The following is a 21840-nucleotide window of genomic DNA, read 5'->3' on the forward strand; positions in this document are numbered from 1 at the left end:
GAAAGCTGTGCCTGGCCAGAGGCATTGGTGCTGGGCCAAAGCAGAACTTGGAATGAGAGTGGCATGAGGAGTGAGGGAATTCTTTCTCCTCTCACTTGAGCAGGCTCTTCAAAAATCCCTCTCTGCTCACACTTCCCCTTCTCTTTATTGAGAGGCACTCCTTTGGAGCAGAGTGCTGTGTTTCAGCCCAAATAATGGTGTGTTGCTAACAGGCTTCTAGCAGGAGAAGAAGAACAGGTTTCAAGTGGTGTGTTTGGATAAGGCTAATGAAGAAACCCTAACAGGCCAGCAGCTCACTTGAAGTGAGGCACAGCTACAGCTGGCACCTTGGCTGTGCCCATGAAAGCATTAATGCCATCCTAACAGCAGGAGGGGAGAGAGCTTACCCACTGCAGGGTGCTGGCTCCAGAGGAGTGAAATAGGGCTGAATCCTGCAGCTCAGCACTCTGGGGGCTGTGTGGAGCTGCCCCTCAGTGCCCTTTTGGTTCTCCTTTTGGCTTAGGCAGGATCCCTTAATGCTAAATTCCTGCTGTCTGCAAGCCTGTGCTACCTTCCAGTTGCTGCTGGGGTAGGGGCTGTGGAGAAGAGCCTGGAGGGAAAGCTGTGAGCTGCTGAGCTTGGCTCCCACGGTGGCCTCTTGCTGGAGGTTATGAGAAGCCTGAGGGTAAGACACAAGGAATAAAGCAAAGAGCTTTTCTCCTTCACTGCAGACTCTTCACTGCTGCACAGCTTCCCCAGGTGGCAGGGCTGGGCATGGGGGCTCTTTTCAGCACTGGTTTCACTCTCATTTCATTTGCCAGCTTTTCTCTAGTTGCTTCTTTGCAAAAGGCCTTCAGAAGGAAAAAAAACCACACAAAAAAACCCAAAAGACCAAAAAAACCCCAGACCCAACCCAAAAACCTCAGCCCCACTTTGCAGACATCCCCAGGCTGCAAGCTTATGCTTTCATGCAGCTACCTCTTGGGAGCCTGTGAGAGCCAGACAAGAATTTCTGCTAGGGAGGATTCCCTCTTTCATAGAATCAAGAAGGTTGGAAAAGACCTGAGAGATCATCCAGTCCAACCTCTCCCCCAGCACCTCCTGCCTAACTGAACAGGAGGCTCTGTTGGCTTGGCCAGGCTCAACAAGCTGCAGCTGAGCAGCAGGAGTGCAAAAAGAGAGCAACTCAGATATGCAGTTTGCCTTTGGACTTCCCTCTGCAGGTAGAGGGGGAAGCCAGCAGGTACAGAGCAGCCCCCAGGGAAGCTGCTGAAGTGCTGGGATCCATCAGTGCCTGCTGAAGTGCTTCTGCCTGGGCTGCTCTTTGCCAGCCTGCAGGACAGCACCACCTGAGGTTATTTGATGATGTGGGGGGTGGGAGTGGGGGTGAATACTTGCAGGCTCTTAGCTCACAGCATAGAACCAGGCCATAAATTCACCCTGGGGAGCTGCCAGGGGGCACTGCTGGTGGCTTGGTCGTGCCAGGGTGGAAGAGAGCGGGCAGCAGAGGGTGCAGGGGAAGGCAGTGGTGCCCTGGGCAGCAGCCTTCTCCACATGCTCCTGTCCTGGCACACAGCTGGTGCCATGCACCACAAAAACAGGGGTGGTGGAAGATGAGGCAGAGGAAGCTCCATGGAAACAGAAGGAAGAATTATTTCCCTGTGAGGGTGGCAGAGCACTGGGGCAGGCTGCCCAGGGGGGTTGTGGAGTCTCCCTCAAGACCTGCCTGGATGAGTTCCTGTGTGCCCTGCTCTAGGTGCTCCTGCTCTGGCAGGGGGTTTGGATGGGTGATCTCTGGAGGTCCCTTCCAGCCCCTGACATGCTGTGATTCTGTGAAAACAGCCCTGAGGAATGTCACTCCTCCTCCTAGCTGCTGCCCAGACCTGCACCCCTGGCAGGGCAGGGATGCTGGGAGGGCAGCTGGCTGCTTGGGGGTCACATTTCCCTCAGAGCAGCAGGTAGCAAGAAACTGCTGAAACCATTCCTAAGTGTATGGGATGGAGAGCAGCTGCTGCTGCTGCTGGGCAAAGCCCTCTGGCAGAGAAGGGAAAATCAGCTCTGCTGGGGCTGTCCCTCTGTGTCTCACCTCACACCAGCAGTTTGCCCTCCTGTGGCTCTTGCTCAGAGTCAAGAGTGGGATAGAGAAGTGGTCATTTGGCCCACTGCCCCCTGCTGACTCAGTGCTGAGGATGATGCCTGGCAGGAGAGCCTTGGCCAGGCTGTGCCCACTGCTGAGAGCTGCTGCAGGTGGGATGTCAGCTCAGGGGCAGTTCCCCCCAGCATGGCATGGGGAAGGCTGGCTGCTGCTTTGCTTTGCAGGTGTGTTTGAGGCCTGAAGCTGGTGTGTAGCAAACCAGTTGGCTTAGCTCACAGCTGACTGCAGAAGAGGCCTTTGGCAGAGTCAGGAGGAAAATGTTTGGATGGGAGTATGGTGGGAACCTGCCAAACTCACAGTGGATTGTTGATCCCAAGCAAGGACTTGCAGTGGAGCAGATGCTTCTCCTGCCCTTTCATTTCTTTCTGACTACAAATCTTCCTTTGCCACCTGGCCTTTTAGCCCAAGCAAGTAGGAGAAAACTTCATCATAAGAAGTAGCTGCAGAGCACAAAGCAATTCAAAAGCACAGCTTCAGAAAGAAGGCTTTGTTCCAGCCTGTGGTGGGGAAGCTGTGAGGCTGCAGGGCAGGGCTGGAGGGGGCCTCTGGGTTTTGGCAGTGCTGCATTGTTGCCCTGATCCTGAAGAACTCTCACAGTGGAGAAGTTCCTCCTCCTGTTGAGGTGGAACCTCCTGTGCTGCAGCTTACATCCATTGCCCCTTGTCCTATCACAGGAAACAACTGAGCAGAGCCTGTCCCCTGCCTCTTGACCCCCAGCCCTCAGCTATTGATAGACATTGATCAGATCCCTTCTCTCCAGACTAACCAGCCCCAGGGCTCTCAGCCTCTCCTCATCAGGCAGTGCTGCAGTCCCTTCAGCATCCTTGTAGCCCTCCCTTGGACTCTCCAGCAGATCCCTGTCCCTCCTGAACTGAGAAGCCCAGAACTGGATTAAGTACTCAAGATAAGTTATCACCAGTGCAGAGTAGAGGGGCAGGAGAACCTCCCTGGCTCTGCTGGACACACTCCTCTCAATGCCCCCCAGGACCCCATTGGCCTTCTTGGCCCCCAGGGCACATTGCTGTCCCATGCAGAACTTGTCCAGCAGCACTCCCAGGTCCCTCTCCCCAGGGCTGCTCTCCAGCAGTTCACCTCCCAGCCTGTCCTGCTGCAGGTTATTCTTCCTTCCCAGCTGCAGGGCTCTGCTCTCATCCTTGCTGCCCCTCAGTAGGTTCCTCCCTGCCCAGCCCTCAGCCTGTCCAAGCCTCGCTAAATGGCCACACAGCCTTCAGGTGTCTCAGCCAAGCCTCCTAGCTTAGTATCACCAGCAAGCCTGCTCCTGCCTGTCTCCTGGGGGTGGGTGGGTGTTTACCTGGCTGGGGTGGAAGCCATCCACCGGTTCAATCAGCTGCCAGGGCTGGCCTCCCATCTTGCGCCACTGCTCTGCGGCTGTGAACGAGAGAAGCAGAGGGGAGAGCCCTGGTGAGCGCTGAGCCATCTGCCCCGGGATGTATTCCCCCATCCCCCACTTCCTCCAAGCACTGCTGGGCTTTATTTCAACACAACTGCATATGAATGGTCACAAACACAGCTTTAGGTGCATGGTCACAAACACAGCTTTAGGTGAATGGTCATAAAGACAACTTCAGGTGAATTATCATAATCCTCATGCAGAGCTGCAGCTCTGCATGAGGATTATGATAATTCACCTGAAGTTGTCAGAGCCAATGTTGTGTCCAATCCCCTCTCCTTGGGGCAGCATTTAAGCTTTCATTATCATTCTTATTTCCCCCCCCTCTACTTATGCAGGGAAGTGCTTTGACCATCAGTGACTGTAAACCAATTCACTTCCCCTCCCGAGGAAGATGGATGCTGGCAGCCAGGAGAGCTGCAAATTGCTTAATGCTGACTGAATGCTTTTGCATTGCCCATTTCAGTTACATCTGGAGCAGTGCACACACACACACACACAACACAGAACAAAACACCAAATAAATGCAAAGCAATAAAGGCAGCAGAGGGTTTGGAGCTGGAGCTGGTAGCACAGTGGGCTGATGGCTGCAGGACCAGGCTGTCATTTTCAGTTACTTCTGAGCAACCTTCCGCAGCTCCATCGAAATAACCTTTGTGAATGACACGAGCCTGGCATTCAATGCAAATGAGGTCGTGCTGTAAGCCTCAGAGCCATTAGAGAAGGGGGAGGGGGGGGGTAAAGCTTTCTCTCTTCAAGAGGGCTGCAGGGTGATCAAGGAAGGACAGTGGTAGAGCTGGCATGAGCAGGCTGTAAATTCAATCGTTTCTTTCAGGAGGGCAGATTAACAGCTCTTAGGAGCATTGTGCAGCCATCCTGTCCGGGGGAAGGTGTCCTCTGTTCCAGCACAGGAGCTCTGACCTCAGCTCGCTGCTGCTTGGTGCAGCCTGGCCATTGTGCCAGCAAGTGCTGTCTGGGTCCCCATGTGAACTTTGGAGTCACAGGCAGGTGAGAGGCAGGGATCTGCTGGAGGCTGTGAGGATAGTTGTGGGACTGGAACATCTCTGCTATGAAGAGAGGCTGAGAGCCCTGGGGCTGTTCACTCTGGAGAAGAGAAGGCTGAGAGGAGATCTGATCAATGTCTATCAATAGCTGAGGGGTGGGTGACAAGAGAATAGAATAGAATAGAGTAGAATAGGACAGGACAGGATAGAATAGGATAGGATAGAATAGAATAGAATAGAATAGAATAGACCAGACCAGACCAGGTTGGAAGAGACCTTTGAGATCATCAAGTCCAACACCATCTCATCAACTTCCAACCCATACAATTAAATGATTCAATGATTTAGGAAGGTTTTTGTTCTCTTCAGCTGCCCTGAGCATGCTTAAAGTGGTGGAGTCACCATCACTGGAGGTGCTTAAGAGGGGACTGGCTGAGGCACTTGGTGCCATGGTTTAGTTGATGAGATGGTGTTGGGTGATAGGTTGGACCTGGTGATCTCCAAGGTCTTTTCCAACGTGGTTGATTCTACTCTATTCTAAGCTCCAGTTAAGTCTCAAACTAAACCCTGGCACCAAGCACCCATCAAGTCTCCTCCTAAACACCTCCAGTGATGGTGACTCCACCACCTCCCTGGGCAGCACATTCCCATGGCCAATCTCTCTCTCTATGAAGAATTTCATCCTAACATCCAGCCTGAACCTCCCCTGGCACAGCTTGAGACTGTGTCCTCTAAATAATGAAGGTGCCAGGCTCTGTTTGGTGGTGCCCAGTGATAGGACAAGGGAAAACAGGCACAGACTAGAACACAGGAGGTCCTGCCTCAACACAGACACATTTCTGTGTGGTGAGGGTGATGGAGCACTGGAGTAGGCTGCCCAGAGAGGTTGTGCAGTCTCCTTCTGTGGAGACTTTCAAGCCCTGTCTGGATGTGTTCCTGGGTGACCTGCCCTAAGTGATCCTGCTTTGGCAGGAGGTGTTGGACTTGATCTCTGTAGGTCCCTTCCAACCCCTAACATTCTGTGATGCTGTCATTCTGTGGTCCCCTACAGGTCTACAGGAACCTACTTGAGATGCTTTAGTCACCACCCAAAGTGACCTCTTTGAAGACAAAGGGCTTGGAGCTCTGTTTCAGGTTTGCAGTATGTGAGGCTTAACATACACTGACCTGAGGTTACAGCATGGAGTGCACAGAGAGCTCCTCCTAGGTGATGGTGTACAAGGTGTTTTACTTTGCAGAGGGACTACTCTTCTAGTGCCAGAAAGAGCAGAGGAGGAAGTAAGGTAAGTAAGATTTATAGCAAGATAAATGAATAGAGACTGTTATATTTGACCTCCAAAAGTCACAGGATGGCTTAGGTTAGAAGAGACCTCAGAGATCATCTACTCCTCCCAGATCATCTCCTCCAACCTCCCCACCGTGGGCAGGGACACCTCTCAACTAGACTCAGCTGCTCAAGGCCTCTTCCACCTTGTCCTTGAACACTCCCCAGGGAGGAGGCAGCCACAACCTCCCTGGGCAGCCTGTTCCAGAGTCTCAGCACCCCCCTCCTGATTGAGACAGTTGTACCTGACCTCCAAAGGTCCTAGAGCAGTTTTGCCCACACCTACCAAATGAGCACATCCAGAGTGTGCCTTTAAGGTGCCTGCTGCCTTGCCTAGGGCTTGCTGCCACCCACACCACCAAAAAGCCAAGCCAAGCAATCCCTCTCCCACTATTTATTGCCCTGCTTCTTAAAGAAGCACGAAGTTCTTCAGCCAAATGCAGCATCTGAGCTTGAATGTCCACCCAAGCCTCCAATAACCGCTGCAGTACTCACATCGTACTCCCTGAAAGCCGAGAGCTAGCCTGTGTCTATATGCCCAGCCTGAAATCAATGTCCTCATCACAGTGTGCAACCACTGCTAAATATTTGATGGCTGGAGGCTTTAGAGAAGGATTTGCACTTGCCTCAGAATGAGACCAGAAAAGTAGGTCAGCAGCCTGAGCTGGCTTTTGAGCTCTCCTGAGCTGACAGCTTTCCTGACGGCGAGCTCCGAGCGCTGGCTCCGGGGCTGCAGGAGGCTTTGCAAAGTGTCTTTCAGAGCTGCTGTTTGTGTCTGCATGTCTGAGTCTGTTTGCCTCATTTATTTAATGCCATGCAATCAAGCACAGCAAATCATGTTGGGATGTCTCCTTTCATGAAAGCAAAGGAGTTGCCTGGAGTTGGTCACTTAAGTGCTTCCTTTGCCTGCCCAGCAGGGAGCTTCTTCCAAACCCTGCTGACTTGTCCAGTAGCTGAGGCAAAAGCTGCACAGAGACCTTGGACATCCTGAAGCTGTGAGCTCAACTCAGGGAGGAGTCCAGCACAGAGCCACAAAGGTGATGAAGGCAGTGGAACATCTCCCTGCTGAGGGAGCTGGGGCTTGGAGCAGAGGAGCCTGAGGGGTGCCCTCATTCATGCTGGTAAAGATGTGCAGGGCAGAGTCAGGAGGACAGAGCCAGGCTCTGCTCAGGAATGTCCAAGGACAGGACAAGGGGCAGTGGGTGCAAGCTGGAGCCCAGGAGGTGCCACAGGAACATAAGGAGAAACTTTTTCCCTGTGAGGGTGCCAGAGCCCTGGGGCAGGCTGCCCAGAGAGGTTGTGGAGTCTCCTTCTGTGGAGACTTTCCAAACCCACCTGGATGTGTTCCTGTGTGACCTGCCCTGGGTGATCCTGCTCTGGCAGGGACAGGGGTTGGACTGGATGAGCTTTTGTGCTCCCTTCCCACCCCTAATGTTCTGTGATTCTGTGATAACTGAGTTTGGGCTGCTTTGGAGGGGGTCTGGTCCTGTCATGCCAATGCTTCCTGCATCCCAGGCTGTTTGTGCCTGTAATGAATGCCCTTTCATGCTGCCTGACCCCTTCCTCACCAGTAAGGCTGTGAGCAGGGCAGAGCTGTGCCTGCTGGCTGTATTTTGCTGAGAGGATTGGTTCTGGTGGTGAAAAAACCACCAGCAGCTCTCAGCTCCAGAGAGGCTGTGGAGTCTCCTTCTCTGGAGACTTTCCAAACCCACCTGGATGTGTTCCTGTGTGACCTGCTCACAGTGATCCTGCTCTGGCAGGTGGGGTTGGACTGGATGAGCTTTTGGGCTCCCTTCCCACCCTTAATGTTCTGTGATTCTGTCATTCTGTGCCCTTAACAGTGAAGGTTTAGGATAGAAAGCCTTCCTCTCCCATCCTCCCTTCTGCCCCTCCTCCTCTGTATGCCTTGCATGAGACCCTGCACTGGGTCACGCAGGACACAATAAGTTTGTGAATTCTCATTGGCTTTGGCTTCAAAGTGAGATTTTTTTGCAGTCATCTTAGGTGCCTTGGCAGCTTTGTGCTTGCAAGGACAGGCAGGCACTGATGGGAAGAGTCTCGGAGACGGTAGAAGTATTGCCAGGGTGCTTCTGTCCCTCCATGGCTCTAGCTGCAGCTGCCTGCATGCTGGGAGGCAAAAGTTCTCCAGGAGGAGTGACATGGATCTACCTCTCTGTGTGAACATCAAAGCAAGGAAATGGAGATCAGGGAAGGGGTGTTTCTAATGGGTTTAAAGGTTTGTTTTGGGAATGCAGACACTCATATTATCAGGGAGGGAGCCAGGGCTGGGGATGGTCAGCACTGGGGAAGAGCCTACAGGGAAGCGAGGAGGATGGAGCCAGTCCCTTCACAGCAGGAGAGGGAGAGACAAAGGACATCAGCTGAAACATGGGGAGTCTCCAAGGAGACCTACTTGTGGCCTTCCAGGATCTGAAGGGGGCTACAAGAAAGCTGGGGAGGGACTTTTGAGGATGTCAGGGAGTGATAGGACTGGGGGGCTGGAGCAAAACTAGAAATGGGGAGATTCAGATTGGATGTGAGGAACAAGCTGTTCCTCATGAGGGTGGTGAGAGACTGGCACAGGTTGCCCAGGGAGGTGGTGGCAGCCTCATGCCTGGAGGTTTTTGCAGCCAGGCTGGCTGTGGCTGTGAGCAAGCTGCTGTAGTGTGAGGTGTCCCTGGCCATGGCAGGGGGGTTGGAACTGGCTGATCCCTGAGGTCCCTTCCAACCCTGACAAGTCTGTGATTCTAAGTTCAGGATGGAAATAAAACTGTTTTCCTACTTTCCCATCACTCTCTAACTACCTGAACACCTCAATCCCTTACCCATACTGATCCTTTGACTGAAAAGAAAGAGCAAGTGTGTTTCTCCTTGTGATGGAGCAGGGCTGATGCTGGGTGATGCCTCAAGCTGGACCCACGCACTTCTCACCAGGGAAGCAGAGCAGAAAGGCATCCAGGGAGTGATGTCTGCCCCCAGCCCCCTGAGGACACTGTCCACTCATGCTTACAGTGACAAAGAAAAGTTTCTCCTTATTTTTTCCCCTCTTTTTCTTCTCTCTTCAGTGCCCTTTGCAGAAGGAAATGAGTTAGGTAATGCTCTTATGTAATGCCACTTCAGATCACAGGGGGACAAGTTTAGCAAGCTCTTCAAGTCAAAAGTCACAGGAGCATGCAGGTGCTTAAGGAAGCACAGGAAGGAAGCCAGATCCTCCTAGGAGAGGCCCTTCTGCTGGTGAGAACAGGGAGCAAGAGAGGGTGGCTGTGTTATTCAGGCAGGAAAACTGGCTGGGAAACGTTCTCCCCCCTGAGGCACCGCTCATCCCACAGGGGCCTGCTCATGGTACACTACAGCTCAGGAAGGTCACCTTCACTGCTGCAGCCATGCCTGCTCCAGCCTGGCTGGAGAAAAAGCCATGAGCAAACCCAGCTAAAAGCCAAAATTCAAACCCAATTAAAAACCATGATCAAAATGAACCCCAAATCTTTGTAGGCTGAGGTAGGTTTGAGAGTTCTAACCCCTCCTCCCCCCCACTGTCAGCCTGAGACACTGCACCGGGCAAGCAGGAGGCATTTTGGGCAGAGGCTCATCTGCTGTCCCTGTCACCTAGCCACCAACACCCCCTGCCACCCAAGTGTGCTGCACACTGGGATTAGGAGTGCCAGGGGGAGCAAGGAGGTTGTGGTCCCCAGGCTGGTGGTGGGGTCTTGTCTCAACAGAGGTCTGTGGTTCACAGGATCACACAGGCTCACAGGATCACAGAGGCTCACAGGATGTTAGGGGTTGGAAGGGACCTCCAAAGACTACCAAGCCCAACCCCTCTGCCAGAGCAGGACCAGAGAATCCAGCACAGGTCACACAGGAACACATCCAGACAGGGCTGGAAAGGCTCCAGAGGAGACTCCACAACCTCTCTGGGCAGCCTGCTCCAGGGCTCTGTCACCCTCCCAGTGAAGAAGTTCCCAGTCAGGGAAGGTGGGAGATGACACCGAGCTCCCCCTTGGCCCAAGACCTGCCAGCAGAGTCACCAAGGCTGGCTGACTCTGCTGCCACACTCCCAGTCCCAAGCTAAACCATGAGGAGAGGGTTAGCACTTAGCTGAATGCTCTGTGAGGGAGCCAGGAGGTAGGAACTTACTCTGTTTCAGTGGGAAATCCATGTAGAAAACCTCAAAGTTGGTGAACTTCTCAGACCTTGCTATTTCCTCCAGGACACTGGACAGTTGTAAGGCTCTCTGCAAAAATCAAGCAAGTTCATGAGGGTTTGCTGCTTTGTGTGGTTCAGCTTTTGTCCCTGGGGCAGGGGCAGGAGGTGGGGGAAAGGAGGTGCAGTGGGGTTCTTGAGCATAACCTCAACCAGCATGAGCAGCACCAGCCTTTGGGCTTCCCAGCTCACTGTGCAGTAGGTCACTGCAGGGTGCTCTGAGGCCTCAGCTTAACACAGCTTATGTCTATTTTACAGGAGACCTCCTTCAGGTAGAGTCTCTCTGCCTGTATACACAGGCTGAATTTCTTGGTTTCAGAGGGGATTTGATGGGTGGCAGCCACATCATTTCCATTCCTCTGAAAGAAGAACAAACCTTTTCAGAGAGGGAGAATGTTCTCCTTTCACAGATTCACAGAACTGTCAGGGTTGGAAGGGACCTCAAGGATCAGCCAGTTCCAACCCCCCTGCCATGGCCAGGGACACCTCACACTACAGCAGCTTGCTCACAGCCACATCCAGCCTGGCTGCAAAAACCTCCAGGGATGAGGTTTCCACCACCTCCCTGGGCAACCTGTGCCAGTCTCTCACCACCCTCATGGGGAACAACTTCTTCCTAACATCCAATCTGAATCTACCCATTTCTAGTTTTGCTGCATCCCCCCCAGTCCTATCACTCCCTGACACCCTCCAAAGTCCCTCCCCAGCTTTCTTGTAGCCCCCTTCAGATCCTGGAAGGCCACAATTAGGTCTCCTGGGAGCCTTCTCTTCTCCAGACTGAACAGCCCCAACTCCCTCAGTCTGTGCTCATAGCAGAGCAGCTCCAGCCCTCTGCCCATCCTCCTATTATCCTTCCCACTCCTGTCTTGTGGGTGCTAACTCTTATCTAGCCAGACCCAGATTCTGCTCTTCCTTTCAGAAGAGTCCATTACCTCCATGGAGCATCTACCTGACTGATAGCTCCAGTGTGATTTCTACAACCCCAACAGAGATCAGGATCTCCTAAATATTTAAATTGTGCAGTTTGGATAATAACAGAGGCAATTAGCTTCAGGCAGAGGCTCAGAAAGGAGATTAATTCATACCCTGCAGACATATGAAGGGTTGCTGGACAGAAGTTACTGTGCTGTGCCTTCCACTAAGCCTGATTAGGGGACTGGAACAGCTACCACTAGGAGAGGATGAGAGCTGGGGCTGTTTAGCTCAGAGAAGGGGAAACTGAGGGGGATTTCACTGATGCTTATCAATACCTGCCCTGTGCTCAGCACTGCTTAGGCCACACCTTGAGTCCTGTGCCCAGTTCTGGGCCCCTCAGTTTAGGAAAGATGTTGAGTTGCTGGAAGGTGTCCAGAGAAGGGCAACAAAGCTGGGGAGGGGTCTGGAGCACAGCCCTGGGAGGAGAGGCTGAGGGAGCTGGGGTTGCTTAGCCTGGAGAAGAGGAGGCTCAGGGGAGACCTTCTTGCTGTCTACAACTACCTGAAGGGAGGTTGTAGCCAGGTGGGGGTTGGTCTCTTCTCCCAGGCAACCAGCACCAGAACAAGAGGACAGAGTCTCAAGCTGTGCCAGGGGAGGTTTAGGCTGGATGTTAGGAAGAAATTCTTCCCAGCAAGCCATTGGAATGTGCTGCCCAGGGAGGTGGTGGAGTCACCATCACTGGAGGTGTTTAGGAAGAGGCTGGCTGAGGCACTTGGTGCCATGGTTGAGTTGATGAGATGGTGTTGGATGATGGGTTGCACTGGATGATTTCAAGCTGGTTAATTCTATTCTATCTAAAGGGTGAGTGTCAGGAGAATGGAGGCAGACTATTCAAGGGTGGTGGGACTCTGGAATAGGCTGCCCAGGGAGGTGGTGGATGCCCCCTCCTTGAAGGTGTTCAAAGCCAGGCTGGATGAGGCCTTGAGCAATTAATTCTAGCTGAGAGGTATCCCTGCCCATGGTGGGGAGGTTGGAGTAGATGATCTCTGTGGTTCCTTCCAACCTAAGCTGTTCTCTGACTCTTTGATTCTATTCTCAGTGGTGTCCAGTGACAGGACAGGGGGCAGTGGACACCAACTGGAACACAGAAGCTTCCACATAAACATAGGGGGGAAAAAAATCCTTCCCTTTGTGTGTGTGTGAGTGAACACAGAAGCTGCAGTCCTGGAAAGGCTGAGGCTTGTATTTAATTGCCTCCTCTGAAGTCCAGAGGGACAGGGCATAAAACACATCTGCAAGGCTTGCTGAAATTAAGGCTATATTTTTTGTTGAGTGAATGCAAACATGAATGCAACCTGGCAAAGGGAGGAGAGCTTTGACAAGATTTGCCCACTGGCTCTTTCACATGGCTGCAGAAGGCTGCTGGGACTAAGCCTCAGCTTGCACCATGAGGGAATAAGGGGCTGGTGCTGTGTGACATTCACCTCTGCTGGAGGATTTTTAGGGTGAGCTTTCAGACATCTCTGTTCTGTCTGTTCCCATGCCTGCACTGAGCCTGGATGCTCCTTGCTCACACCAGCTGCTGATTAAGTCCCCAGAAGTGTGTCTGAGCAAGATTAGCACAAATCCCAAATGAAGGCAGGGTAAGGCTCTTGCTCTTGAGCCCTGCCAGCAAAATTGATGCAGCTGGCTTTCCACCATGACAGCAACTTCCCTTTCTTATCAGGGACTTTTTCTCCTTCACCACCACAAACATGAACCTGAACTCAGGCTCAGGGAGATCATGTCCCTTGAGAAACACAGGATGGTTTGGGTTGGAAGGGACCCTGAAAGCTCATCTAGTTCACCCCCCCTGCAGTGAGCAGGGACATCTTCAGCTAGGTCAGGTTGCTCAGAGCCCCATCCAGCCTCACCTGGAGTGTTTCCAGGGATGGGGCTTCTGCCACCTCCCTGGGAAACCTGGCCCAGTCTCTCACTATCCTCAGTATAAAACATCTCTTCTTTATATCTCTTCTCTCCTCTTGTAACTGAAAACCATTGCTCCTTGTCCTGTCACAACACACCCTGATCACAAGACTGTCTCCACCCTTACTGCAGGCCCCCTCTAAGACCACAACAAAGTGTCCCCAGAGCCTTCTCTTCTCCAGGTTGAACACCCCCAGCTCCCTCAGCCTGGCCTCACAGCAGAGGTGTTCCAGCTCTCTGGTCATTTTTTGTGGTCCCAATGGTCAGAATAAATTAAGGCAGCTGGAGAGAGACTACATTTACAAATCCCTTAACTCAATCCTGCTGCCTCCCAGAACCTGAGAGGCAGTTGAAAGGAGGGTGTGGATGTGTCCACATCTTCTCTCCACCCCTGGAAGAAAACACTGTGCTGGCATCTTGCCCTTGAGATTTTTAGGCTTAGATCCTCAGACACAAGGGCAAACTGGAAGGGGATGGTCCCATTACAGCCTCATCAAAGACTTACCTCTGAGGTGAGATTCCTGAGGGTCTCGTTGGGAGTCAGCCAACCACTGCAGGGGCTCACCTGGGCAGGCAGAGGGACAGGGGCTTTAGCAGCAGGCTGAGAGGAAAGGGGGACTCATACTCCAGCCAGAGACCTTACCTGGAGGCAGTCGAGGAAAGAATAGATATGGCTGTATGTAACATCCTTGTTCAGCTGGCCTGCAAAGCACAGAGGAGAAAGCTTCATGTGCCTGGTATGACTTCAGTCTGCAGGTCTGTGCACTCCTTGGAGGGGAGATGTGCCCTGGAAGCCCCAAACCTCCTCCAGGGTACCTGCCACCACCAGAACGGGGGTGCAGCAGAGGTGACATCCTTCCTGCTAAGGGAAGGGAGGAGAAAGTTCTTCCCAGCAAGAGAGATTGGCCATTGGAATGTGCTGCCCAGGGAGGTGATGGAGTCCCCATCCCTGGAAGTGTTCAGAAAAGGCTTGGATGTGGCACTTGGAGCCATGGTTTAGTTGTCATGAGGTGTTGGGTGAGAGGTTGGGCTTGATGATCTCTGAGGTCTTTCCCAACCTTATGGATTCTATGATTCATCTCGCAGATGGTGTTAGCCATCCCAGTCTGTGCCACAGGCTGGCTGATAATTTATCCATTAAGGTGCCTCTCCCCCTCCAAAGACACTGCAGAGGCTGGAAAGCTGAAGGGAAGACTGCAGGAGCCTGTACACACTCTGAGTTTGCCATTTACTTGGGAGAGGTTAGCCTCAAAAGCGAGGAGCAATTGTGCTGTCAGGGAGAGAACTGGATGTGTTTGTGGGGGGGAGCAAAATCCAGCAGCAAAGCCAGGCCTCCAGCTGGCATTCCTGAAATTTCACTGCCCTCTGCATTAGCCTGCCTTGCAGAGAAAATTACCCACTCTGCTTGACCTTTCTTTGCTTCCTGGGTAGCTACAACCAAGATGGAAATCAAATGGTCCCTCAGCTCCCTGAGTTTACAGTGCCCTGATCCTCCCATCAGGCTCTGTTATTTGCAGTGCTGAAACACACAATCTTTGCTGCTGCTTCTCTGGGGACCACAAAGGATGAGTTCTGCCAGCTGAAATGTGCTCCTCAGGTTGCTGTGCAGGAATCAGAGGTGATTCCTGCCCATGCCACAGCTGCCCATTGCCCAGCAGCAGTATCAAGGGCAACAAAGCTGGGGAGGGGTCTGGAGCACAGCCCTGTGAGGAGAGGCTGAGGGAGCTGGGCTTGCTTAGCCTGGAGAAGAGGAGGCTCAGGGGAGACCTTCTTGCTCTCTACAATTCCTTGAAGGGAGGTTGTAGCCAGGTGGGGGTTAGTCTCTTCTCTCAGGCAAGCAGCACCAGAACAAGAGGACACAGTCTCAAGCTGTGCCAGGGGAGGTTTGGGCTGGGTGTGAGAAAGAAATTCTTCCCAGCAAGAGAGATTGGCCATTGGGATGTGCTGCCCAGGGAGGTGGTGGAGTCACCATCCCTGGAGGTGTTTAAGAAGAGCCTGGATGAGGCACTTGGTGCCATGGTTGAGTTGATTAGATGGTGTTGGGTGATAGGTTGGACTGGATGATCTCAAAGGTCTTTTCCAACCTGGTCTGGTCACTCTACTCTACTCTACTCTACTCTACTCTACTCTACTCTTGCTCTGCTCTGCTCTGCTCTGCTCTGCTCTACTCTACTCTACTCTTGCTCTGCTCTGCTCTGCTCTGCTCTGCTCTGCTCTGCTCTACTCTACTCTACTCTGCTCTGCTCTGCTCTACTCTGCTCTATTCCTATTCTTCCTACTCCTATTCTATCCTATCAGCTGCCCAGGGGAGGGAAAGATAGGGAGTGTGAAGCTCTGGTGGCCCTCCCAGAGATTTGTGCTGGAAACAGAATAGTTTTGGTTGGATGAGACCTTTAAGATCTTCAGGTCTACCCAGTAACCCAACACTGCTGGATCACCACTCACCCATGCTCCTCAGCACCCCTCTGCTCTGCCCTGGTGAGACCACAACGCTTCTACCACACAGCCAGTCCCTGTCTCATGTTTCTCGGCTCCCCTCCACCCTGCCAAGCCTGCTTGAGAGCATCATGAAAAATGCAGAGAGAGGAGGCAACTCAAGGAGGCAGATAAGCAGCAGGAAGCCCCCTGCCCGTCTCCTGTTTACCTAGGGGGTGGTATCTGTCGTGCAGGTTGTCCCAGAGGAAGCGACCGTCCACCAAGCCCGTCAGGATGAGGTGGCTGCCGCTGGGGAGCTGCGAGTCCAGGTACCGCAGGGCTTGCAGCACGTTGGACAGCATCTCTTCGGGGGTCGTCATGTGAGCCAGGGTGTCACGGTTCCTGCAGAGGAATCGGAGCGCAGCTGCTTGGAAGAGACCTCAGAGATCAGCCAGTCCCTCCCTCGACGCAGCACTGCAGGGTCAGCACTAAGCCATGTCCCCAGGGGCCAGCTCCACAGGCTTCTGGAACGCCCCCAGGGATGGTGACTCCAGCACTGCCCTGGGCAGAACATTCCAGTGTCTGAGAACCCTTCCAGTGAAGAAATATTTCCTAGCATCCAGCCTGACCCTCCCTTGGTGCAGCTTGGAACCATGGTCTGGTTGATCAGTTGGGGTGGGTTGATCTGTTGACTTGATGATCTTGGAAGTCTCTTCCAACCTGGTTGATTCTGTGGGTGAGTAGCTCAGCAGCCTGGAGGCTCTGTCCAGGCCCTTTCCCTGGAAAGTCCTGTTACCTACCACAGGCTCACAGGAGGTTAGGGGTTGGAAGGGAGCTCTGGAGACCTTCCAGTCCAACCCCACTGCCAGAGCAGGACCAGAGAATCCAGCACAGGTCACACAGGAGCACATCCAGACAGGGCTGGAAAGGCTCCAGAGAAGCAGACTCCACAACCTCTCTGGGCAGCCTGCTCCAGGGCTCTGTGATCCTCACTCATAGTGAAGAAGTTCCTCCTCCTGTTGAGGTGGAACTTCCTGTGCTGGAGTTTCCATCCATTGCCCCTTGTCCTATCCCAGGGCACAAGTGAGCAGAGCCTGTCCCCTCCCTCCTGACCCCCAGCCCTCAGCTATTGATAGACACTGATTAAATCTCTTTCATAGTTTCCCAGGGAAAGGCAAACTTGATGCTTGCAGTGCTGAATGAGCTGCTGGGGAATCAGGTAGGAGCTCTTACCAGTGAGCACTGTAGAAACAGGAGGCTTCCAAAGCACTTTTGTCCTGTTTCAGTGCATTAGAAATGGGGGGGGGGGGAGGCCTGAGGGGTGCTGAGTGCTGTGTGGGTGAACCTCATTCCCTAGCAAGGATTTGGGATTCTTCAGTGGGCTTTGCTTTGCACACAGAATCATAGTCAGATGAGCTCCCTGGGCCTAGGAAGTTCTCTTGATGCTGTATGTGCTGCTCAAATGTTTAAGGCTTTTCTGGTTAGGGAGAGCTGGAAAATAAAGCAGCATTAAGAGTCAGGCCTCTGCTTGTGACAGCCACCCAGGCAAGGTACTTTGGAGATAAGGCTGGGCTTTTGCCCTTAAATTACTTCATTTTGCCTACAGGTATTGCAGCACTTGATTTCATAAGCCCTGCTCTGATGTAAGGCCTCTGCTGCAAGTAAAGAGGGCAGGGTGAGCTGAAATGAATTTGGAACGCCACTCTGTTTTGTCATTCTCCACTGAAGCCATGCAGGTATTTCAGTGCATTGCTTCACATCTCCTGTCTGTGCCAGCCCCTGACATGAAAACCCACCCAGTAGCAAGCTGCCCTCTGGGCACAGTCATTCTGGGCTCTGTCACAAGGACGTCAAGGTGCCTGGGTGAGCATCAGGGCTGTTGTGGCCCCCTCACACCATCCCTCCCTGGCAGGCAGCAGCCAGTGACGGTCTCTGCCCACCATGAAGGAGGTTTCCCTTCAGCAGCAGGTTTGGGGGTTTGGTTCTGGTTTTGTCTTTTTGCCTTCATTAATACTGTAGAAAGAGCTGGCGTGAAACCACTCTGCAAGGGTTTGTTGGAGATGCCATAAGTGGAAGGGTATAAAAGAGAGGTTGGAGAAATGTTTCCTTGCCCCAAATGCAACTCAAATGTGCAGTAATTGCACAGCATTTGAGACTGCTGCTTCTCATTATCTTCTTGTCTGAATGGGGGCTGGTTTTGTTTGGTTCCAGGTCTGTGTGTCCCACATTTACACCTCAGTGGGCTGAGAGACACCATTGCCATCTGTCTTTATTTTTCTAGCCCCCTTCTTTGGACAGCAGAGTGTGGAGACAACTGGGAATGTGTGGCACAGGCTGCCAATTTCATTATCTTGCTCCTCTGCAAACATCCACACTGCTCCCTGCCCTGCCTTTGCATGGGAGGAAACCCTGGCATTTTCACAGGGCTTTGGCTGAGAGCTGTGCCTCTGGTGTGCTCAGCACACTGCTCTCCTTCAAAGGTAAAAGAGGGGATAAGGCCAGCAAGGCTCCACCGCTGCACTGTAAAGCTGTCCTTGAAGAGGCTTTTAATTGTCAAGCTCTGGGTTTGAAGTCAAGCCTGTTGGATGCTCTGCACCCACCGTGACCTCTGTGGGGACATCAGAGCCAGGGAAGCTACACACAGGGACTGGACACTGGAAAGATCTCTCTCTGCTCTCCATCCCACTCGATGGAAGCAGTGTGCTGCTACAGAAGCTGCAGCTTCTTTCCTTGCTGGAGTGAAAGGGATCAGTGCAGCCTGAGAGCCTCTTTTGATGCTGCAAATGTTTTGGCAGCAAACAGACAGCAGGGAGAATTTGAGCAGACAAAAGTGTCTCTGCCAGGTAATGGATGCTGAGATAAAAAGACAGCAGAGTTTCAAGTAATAAACACTGGGTTGGAACAGACAAATGGGCAAGGCAAAGCCCAGACTGTGCAAATTGGTGGAGCACTGCTTTTTACTTCAGGCAAGAATGGAAAGCAGTGGCAGGGACAGGGGAAGGGAAAGGACTAACCTGCAGAATGAGGGATAAAACAGAAGAAGAAGGTTCTTTGAGCTAAGGCAGGGGAGCAGCACACTTGGACCATGCACACAGCAGAGCCTGGCTGAAGGCAGGTACAGGAATCTGTGTGCAAGAAGGACATTGATGCGCTGGAGCATGTCCAAAGGACAGCAGAACTGGTGAAGGGTCTAGAGAACAACTCTTACGAGGAGCAGCTGAGGGAAGTGGTTGTCTACTGTGGAGTGAAGGAAGCCAAGGGCAGATCTTCTCACTCTCTACAACTACCTGAATGGAGGTGGTAGGGAGGTGGGTGTTGGTTCCTTCTCCTAAGTAACAAGTGATAGGACAAGGGAATGGCCTCAAGGGAGGCTTAGGTTAGGTGCCAAGGAACATGAGGGAAAATTTCTGCTTACCACAGAGGGGGTTGGACTAACTGACCTTTGGAGGTCCCTTCCAACCCAGACCATTCTATGACTCTATAAAAATAGGGCCTGGACAGAGAACTATGTTGTCATTTGTCAGGAAAGGTAAAGCAGTCATGCTCACCCTCCTGCCAGGAGGTGACACACTGGGTGAGACAGACATACATCCTTTTAAACTCTTCTTCTCCATCCCCTCCTGTTGTTATACTTCATTTCATCTGCTAAGTTAGAAGCATTCCACTTCAGACATGCCATTGGTCACTTCATCACTGGCTTGGAAAAGAAAGACAAGCTCAAATTTGAGCACAGCCCTGTGAGGAGAGGCTGAGGGAGCTGGGGTTGCTCAGCCTGGAGAAGAGGAGGCTCAGGGGAGACCTTCTTGCTCTCTACAACTCCCTGAAGGGAGGCTGTAGCCAGGTGGGGGTTGGTCTCTTCTCCCAGGCAAGCAGCACCAGAACAAGAGGGCACAGTCTCAAGCTGCATCAGGGGAGGTTTAGGCTGGAGGTGAAGAGAAAGATCTTCCCAGAAAGAGAGATTGGCCATTGGGATGTGCTGTCCAGGGAGGTGGTGGAGTCACCATCCCTGGAGGTGTTCAGAAAAGGCTTGGATGTGGCACTTGGAGCCATGGTTTAGTTGTCAGGAGATGCTGGGTGACAGGTTGGACTTGATGATCTCTGAGGTCTTTTCCAACCTTATTGATTCTATGATTCCAAACGAGGACAGCTGGTGACAAGGACAAACACAGCTAAGGCAACAACCCAGAGCTTTCAGCAGAAAGATAGGAATGAGGCACAGACTGAAGGCAAAGCAAAATGCCAGCATGGGGAAGCACAAAGCACTGACACCCAAGTGTCCAGGCAGCCAGCAGCACTTTAAAGGAATCAAATCTGTGCTGCCATAAACAAACACTGACCTGGTGTCCACCTTACCCGTTGCAGACGTCGTTCCCGATCGTAGCGTAGATCACTACGGCTGGGTTGTCCAGCAGCTGGTTTCTGGCCAAGCTGAAAGAGAAATGCATTCCCACATCAATGGCAATCGTGGTCTGAATCTCACACCATGCTTGCAAGGGGTGGCAGCTGGAAGCAGCCTGCTTAGATTTGGCCAATTCTCAGATGCCTTGGCTGCTACGTTTGGAAAAGGGGCCTGAGGGAGCTTCCCTGGGGGGTGGTTTGCTTCATGGTGTGAGGCTGGGTGCCTTCAAGAAACCATAGGGAGCTGGGGTTGCTCAGCCTGGAGAAGAGGAGGCTCAAGGGAGACCTTCTTGCTATCTACAACTACCTGAAGGGAGGTTGTAGCCAGGTGGGGGTTGGTCTCTTCTCTCAGGCAAGCAGCACCAGAACAAGAGGACACAGTCTCAAGCTGCACCAGGGGAGGTTTAGACTCGAGGTGAGGAGAGAGTTCTTCACTGAGCGAGTTGTTCGTCATTGGGATGTGCTGCCCAGGGAGGTGGTGGAGTCACCGTCCCTGGAGGTGTTCAAGAGGGGATTGGATGTGGCACTTGGTGCCATGGTTTAGTCATGAGGTCACTTGTGACAGGTTGGACTCGATGATCTTTGAGGTCTCTTCCAATCTTGGTGATACTGTGATATTGAGAATAGAATGGAATAGAATGGAATAGAATAGACCAGACCAGGATGGAAGAGACCTTCACGATCATTGTGTCCAACCCATCATCCAACACCACCTAATCAACTAAACCATGGCACCAAGCACCCTAGCAAGTCTCCTCCTGAACACCTCCAATGGTGGTGACTCCACCACCCCCCAGGCAGCCCATTCCAAAGGGCAATCACTCTCTCTGTATAGAACTTCTTCCTAACCTCCAGCCTAAACCTCCCCTGGTGCAGCTTGAGACTGTGTCCTCTTGTTCTGGTGCTGCTTGCCTGGGAGAAGAGACCAACCCCCACCTGGCTACAACCTCCCTTCAGGGAGTTGTAGAGAGCGAGAAGGTCTCCCCTGAGTCTACTCCTGTCCAGGCTAAGCAACCCCAGCTCCCTCAGCCTCTCCTCATAGGGCTGTGCTCCAAGCCCCTCCCCAGCATTGTTGCCCTTCTCTGGACACCTTCCAGCAAGTCAACCTCCTTCCTAAACTGAGGGGCCCAGAACTGGACACAGGACTCAAGGTGTGGCCTAACCAGTGCAGTGTACAGGGGCACAATGACTTCCCTGCTCCTGCTGGCCACACTGTTCCTGATGCAGGCCAGGATGCCATTGGCCCTCCTGGCTGCCTGGGCACACTGCAGGCTCATGTTCAGCCTACCATCAACTAGTTTCCCCAGGGCCCCCTCTGCCTGGCTGCTCTCCAGCCACTCTGACCCCAGCCTGTAGCTCTGCATGGGGTTGTTGTGGCCAATGTGCAGAACCCGGCACTTGGATGTGTTCAATCTCATGCCCTTGGACTCTGCCCATCTGTCCAGCCTGTCCAGGTCCCTCTGCAGAGCCTCTCTACCCTCCAGCAGATCAACTCCTGCCCCCAGCTTGGTGTCGTCTGCAAATTTACTGATGCTGGACTCAATGCCCTCATCCAGATCATCAATGAAGATGTTAAAGAGGATGGGGCCCAGCACTGATCCTTGGGGCACACCACTGGTGCCTGGCTGCCAGCTGGCTGTGGCACCATTCACCACCACTCTCTGGGCTCAGCCTCCAGCCAGTTCCTAACCCAGCTCAGTGTGCTCCTGTCCAAGCCATGGGCTGACAGCTTGGCCAGGAGTTTGCTTTGGGGGACAGTGTCAAAGGCCTTGCTGAAGTCCTTGAGAAGAGTTAGAGAGCTCTGTCTCACTTCTAAAACCCAGACAGATGTGTTTGGGGGTTTTTTTTGGGTGTGTTTTTTGGAGGGCTACATTTTGATATTTAAGTAAAGTCTCTCAAACATAGGGTTTTGTTTGTTTGTTTGTTCTTTACTTCTCCCTTTTGCCCCTCATGGATTTGTCTTTCCACTGATTTTTTTTTCCCCCACTGGCTTTCTGTCTTCTTGCTGTTGTTCAGAAGCCACATCAAGTAGTTTCATTTTGAGGCAAAGACATAATAAATCAAGATGGGA

The 21840-nt window shown here is 52.6% G+C and overlaps 1 protein-coding gene across 1 annotated transcript in view; it reads right to left on the reverse strand.

Annotated features, from left to right (window-relative positions):
* AOAH (acyloxyacyl hydrolase) overlaps positions 1-21840 on the reverse strand; it is a 76344-nt gene that overhangs the window by 6125 nt on the left and 48379 nt on the right. Inside the window, exons 17-22 of the mRNA XM_054177091.1 lie at positions 19725-19799; positions 15601-15773; positions 13600-13658; positions 13462-13521; positions 10011-10107; positions 3447-3523 (exon numbers count right to left, since the gene is read on the reverse strand). Coding sequence (XP_054033066.1) covers positions 3447-3523; positions 10011-10107; positions 13462-13521; positions 13600-13658; positions 15601-15773; positions 19725-19799 — 541 coding nt within the window. The remainder of the gene's footprint in view (positions 1-3446; positions 3524-10010; positions 10108-13461; positions 13522-13599; positions 13659-15600; positions 15774-19724; positions 19800-21840) is intronic.

This window comes from Dryobates pubescens, chromosome 38 (assembly GCF_014839835.1).
Source record: "Dryobates pubescens isolate bDryPub1 chromosome 38, bDryPub1.pri, whole genome shotgun sequence".
In the NCBI taxonomy this organism is placed as follows: Eukaryota; Metazoa; Chordata; class Aves; order Piciformes; family Picidae; genus Dryobates; species Dryobates pubescens.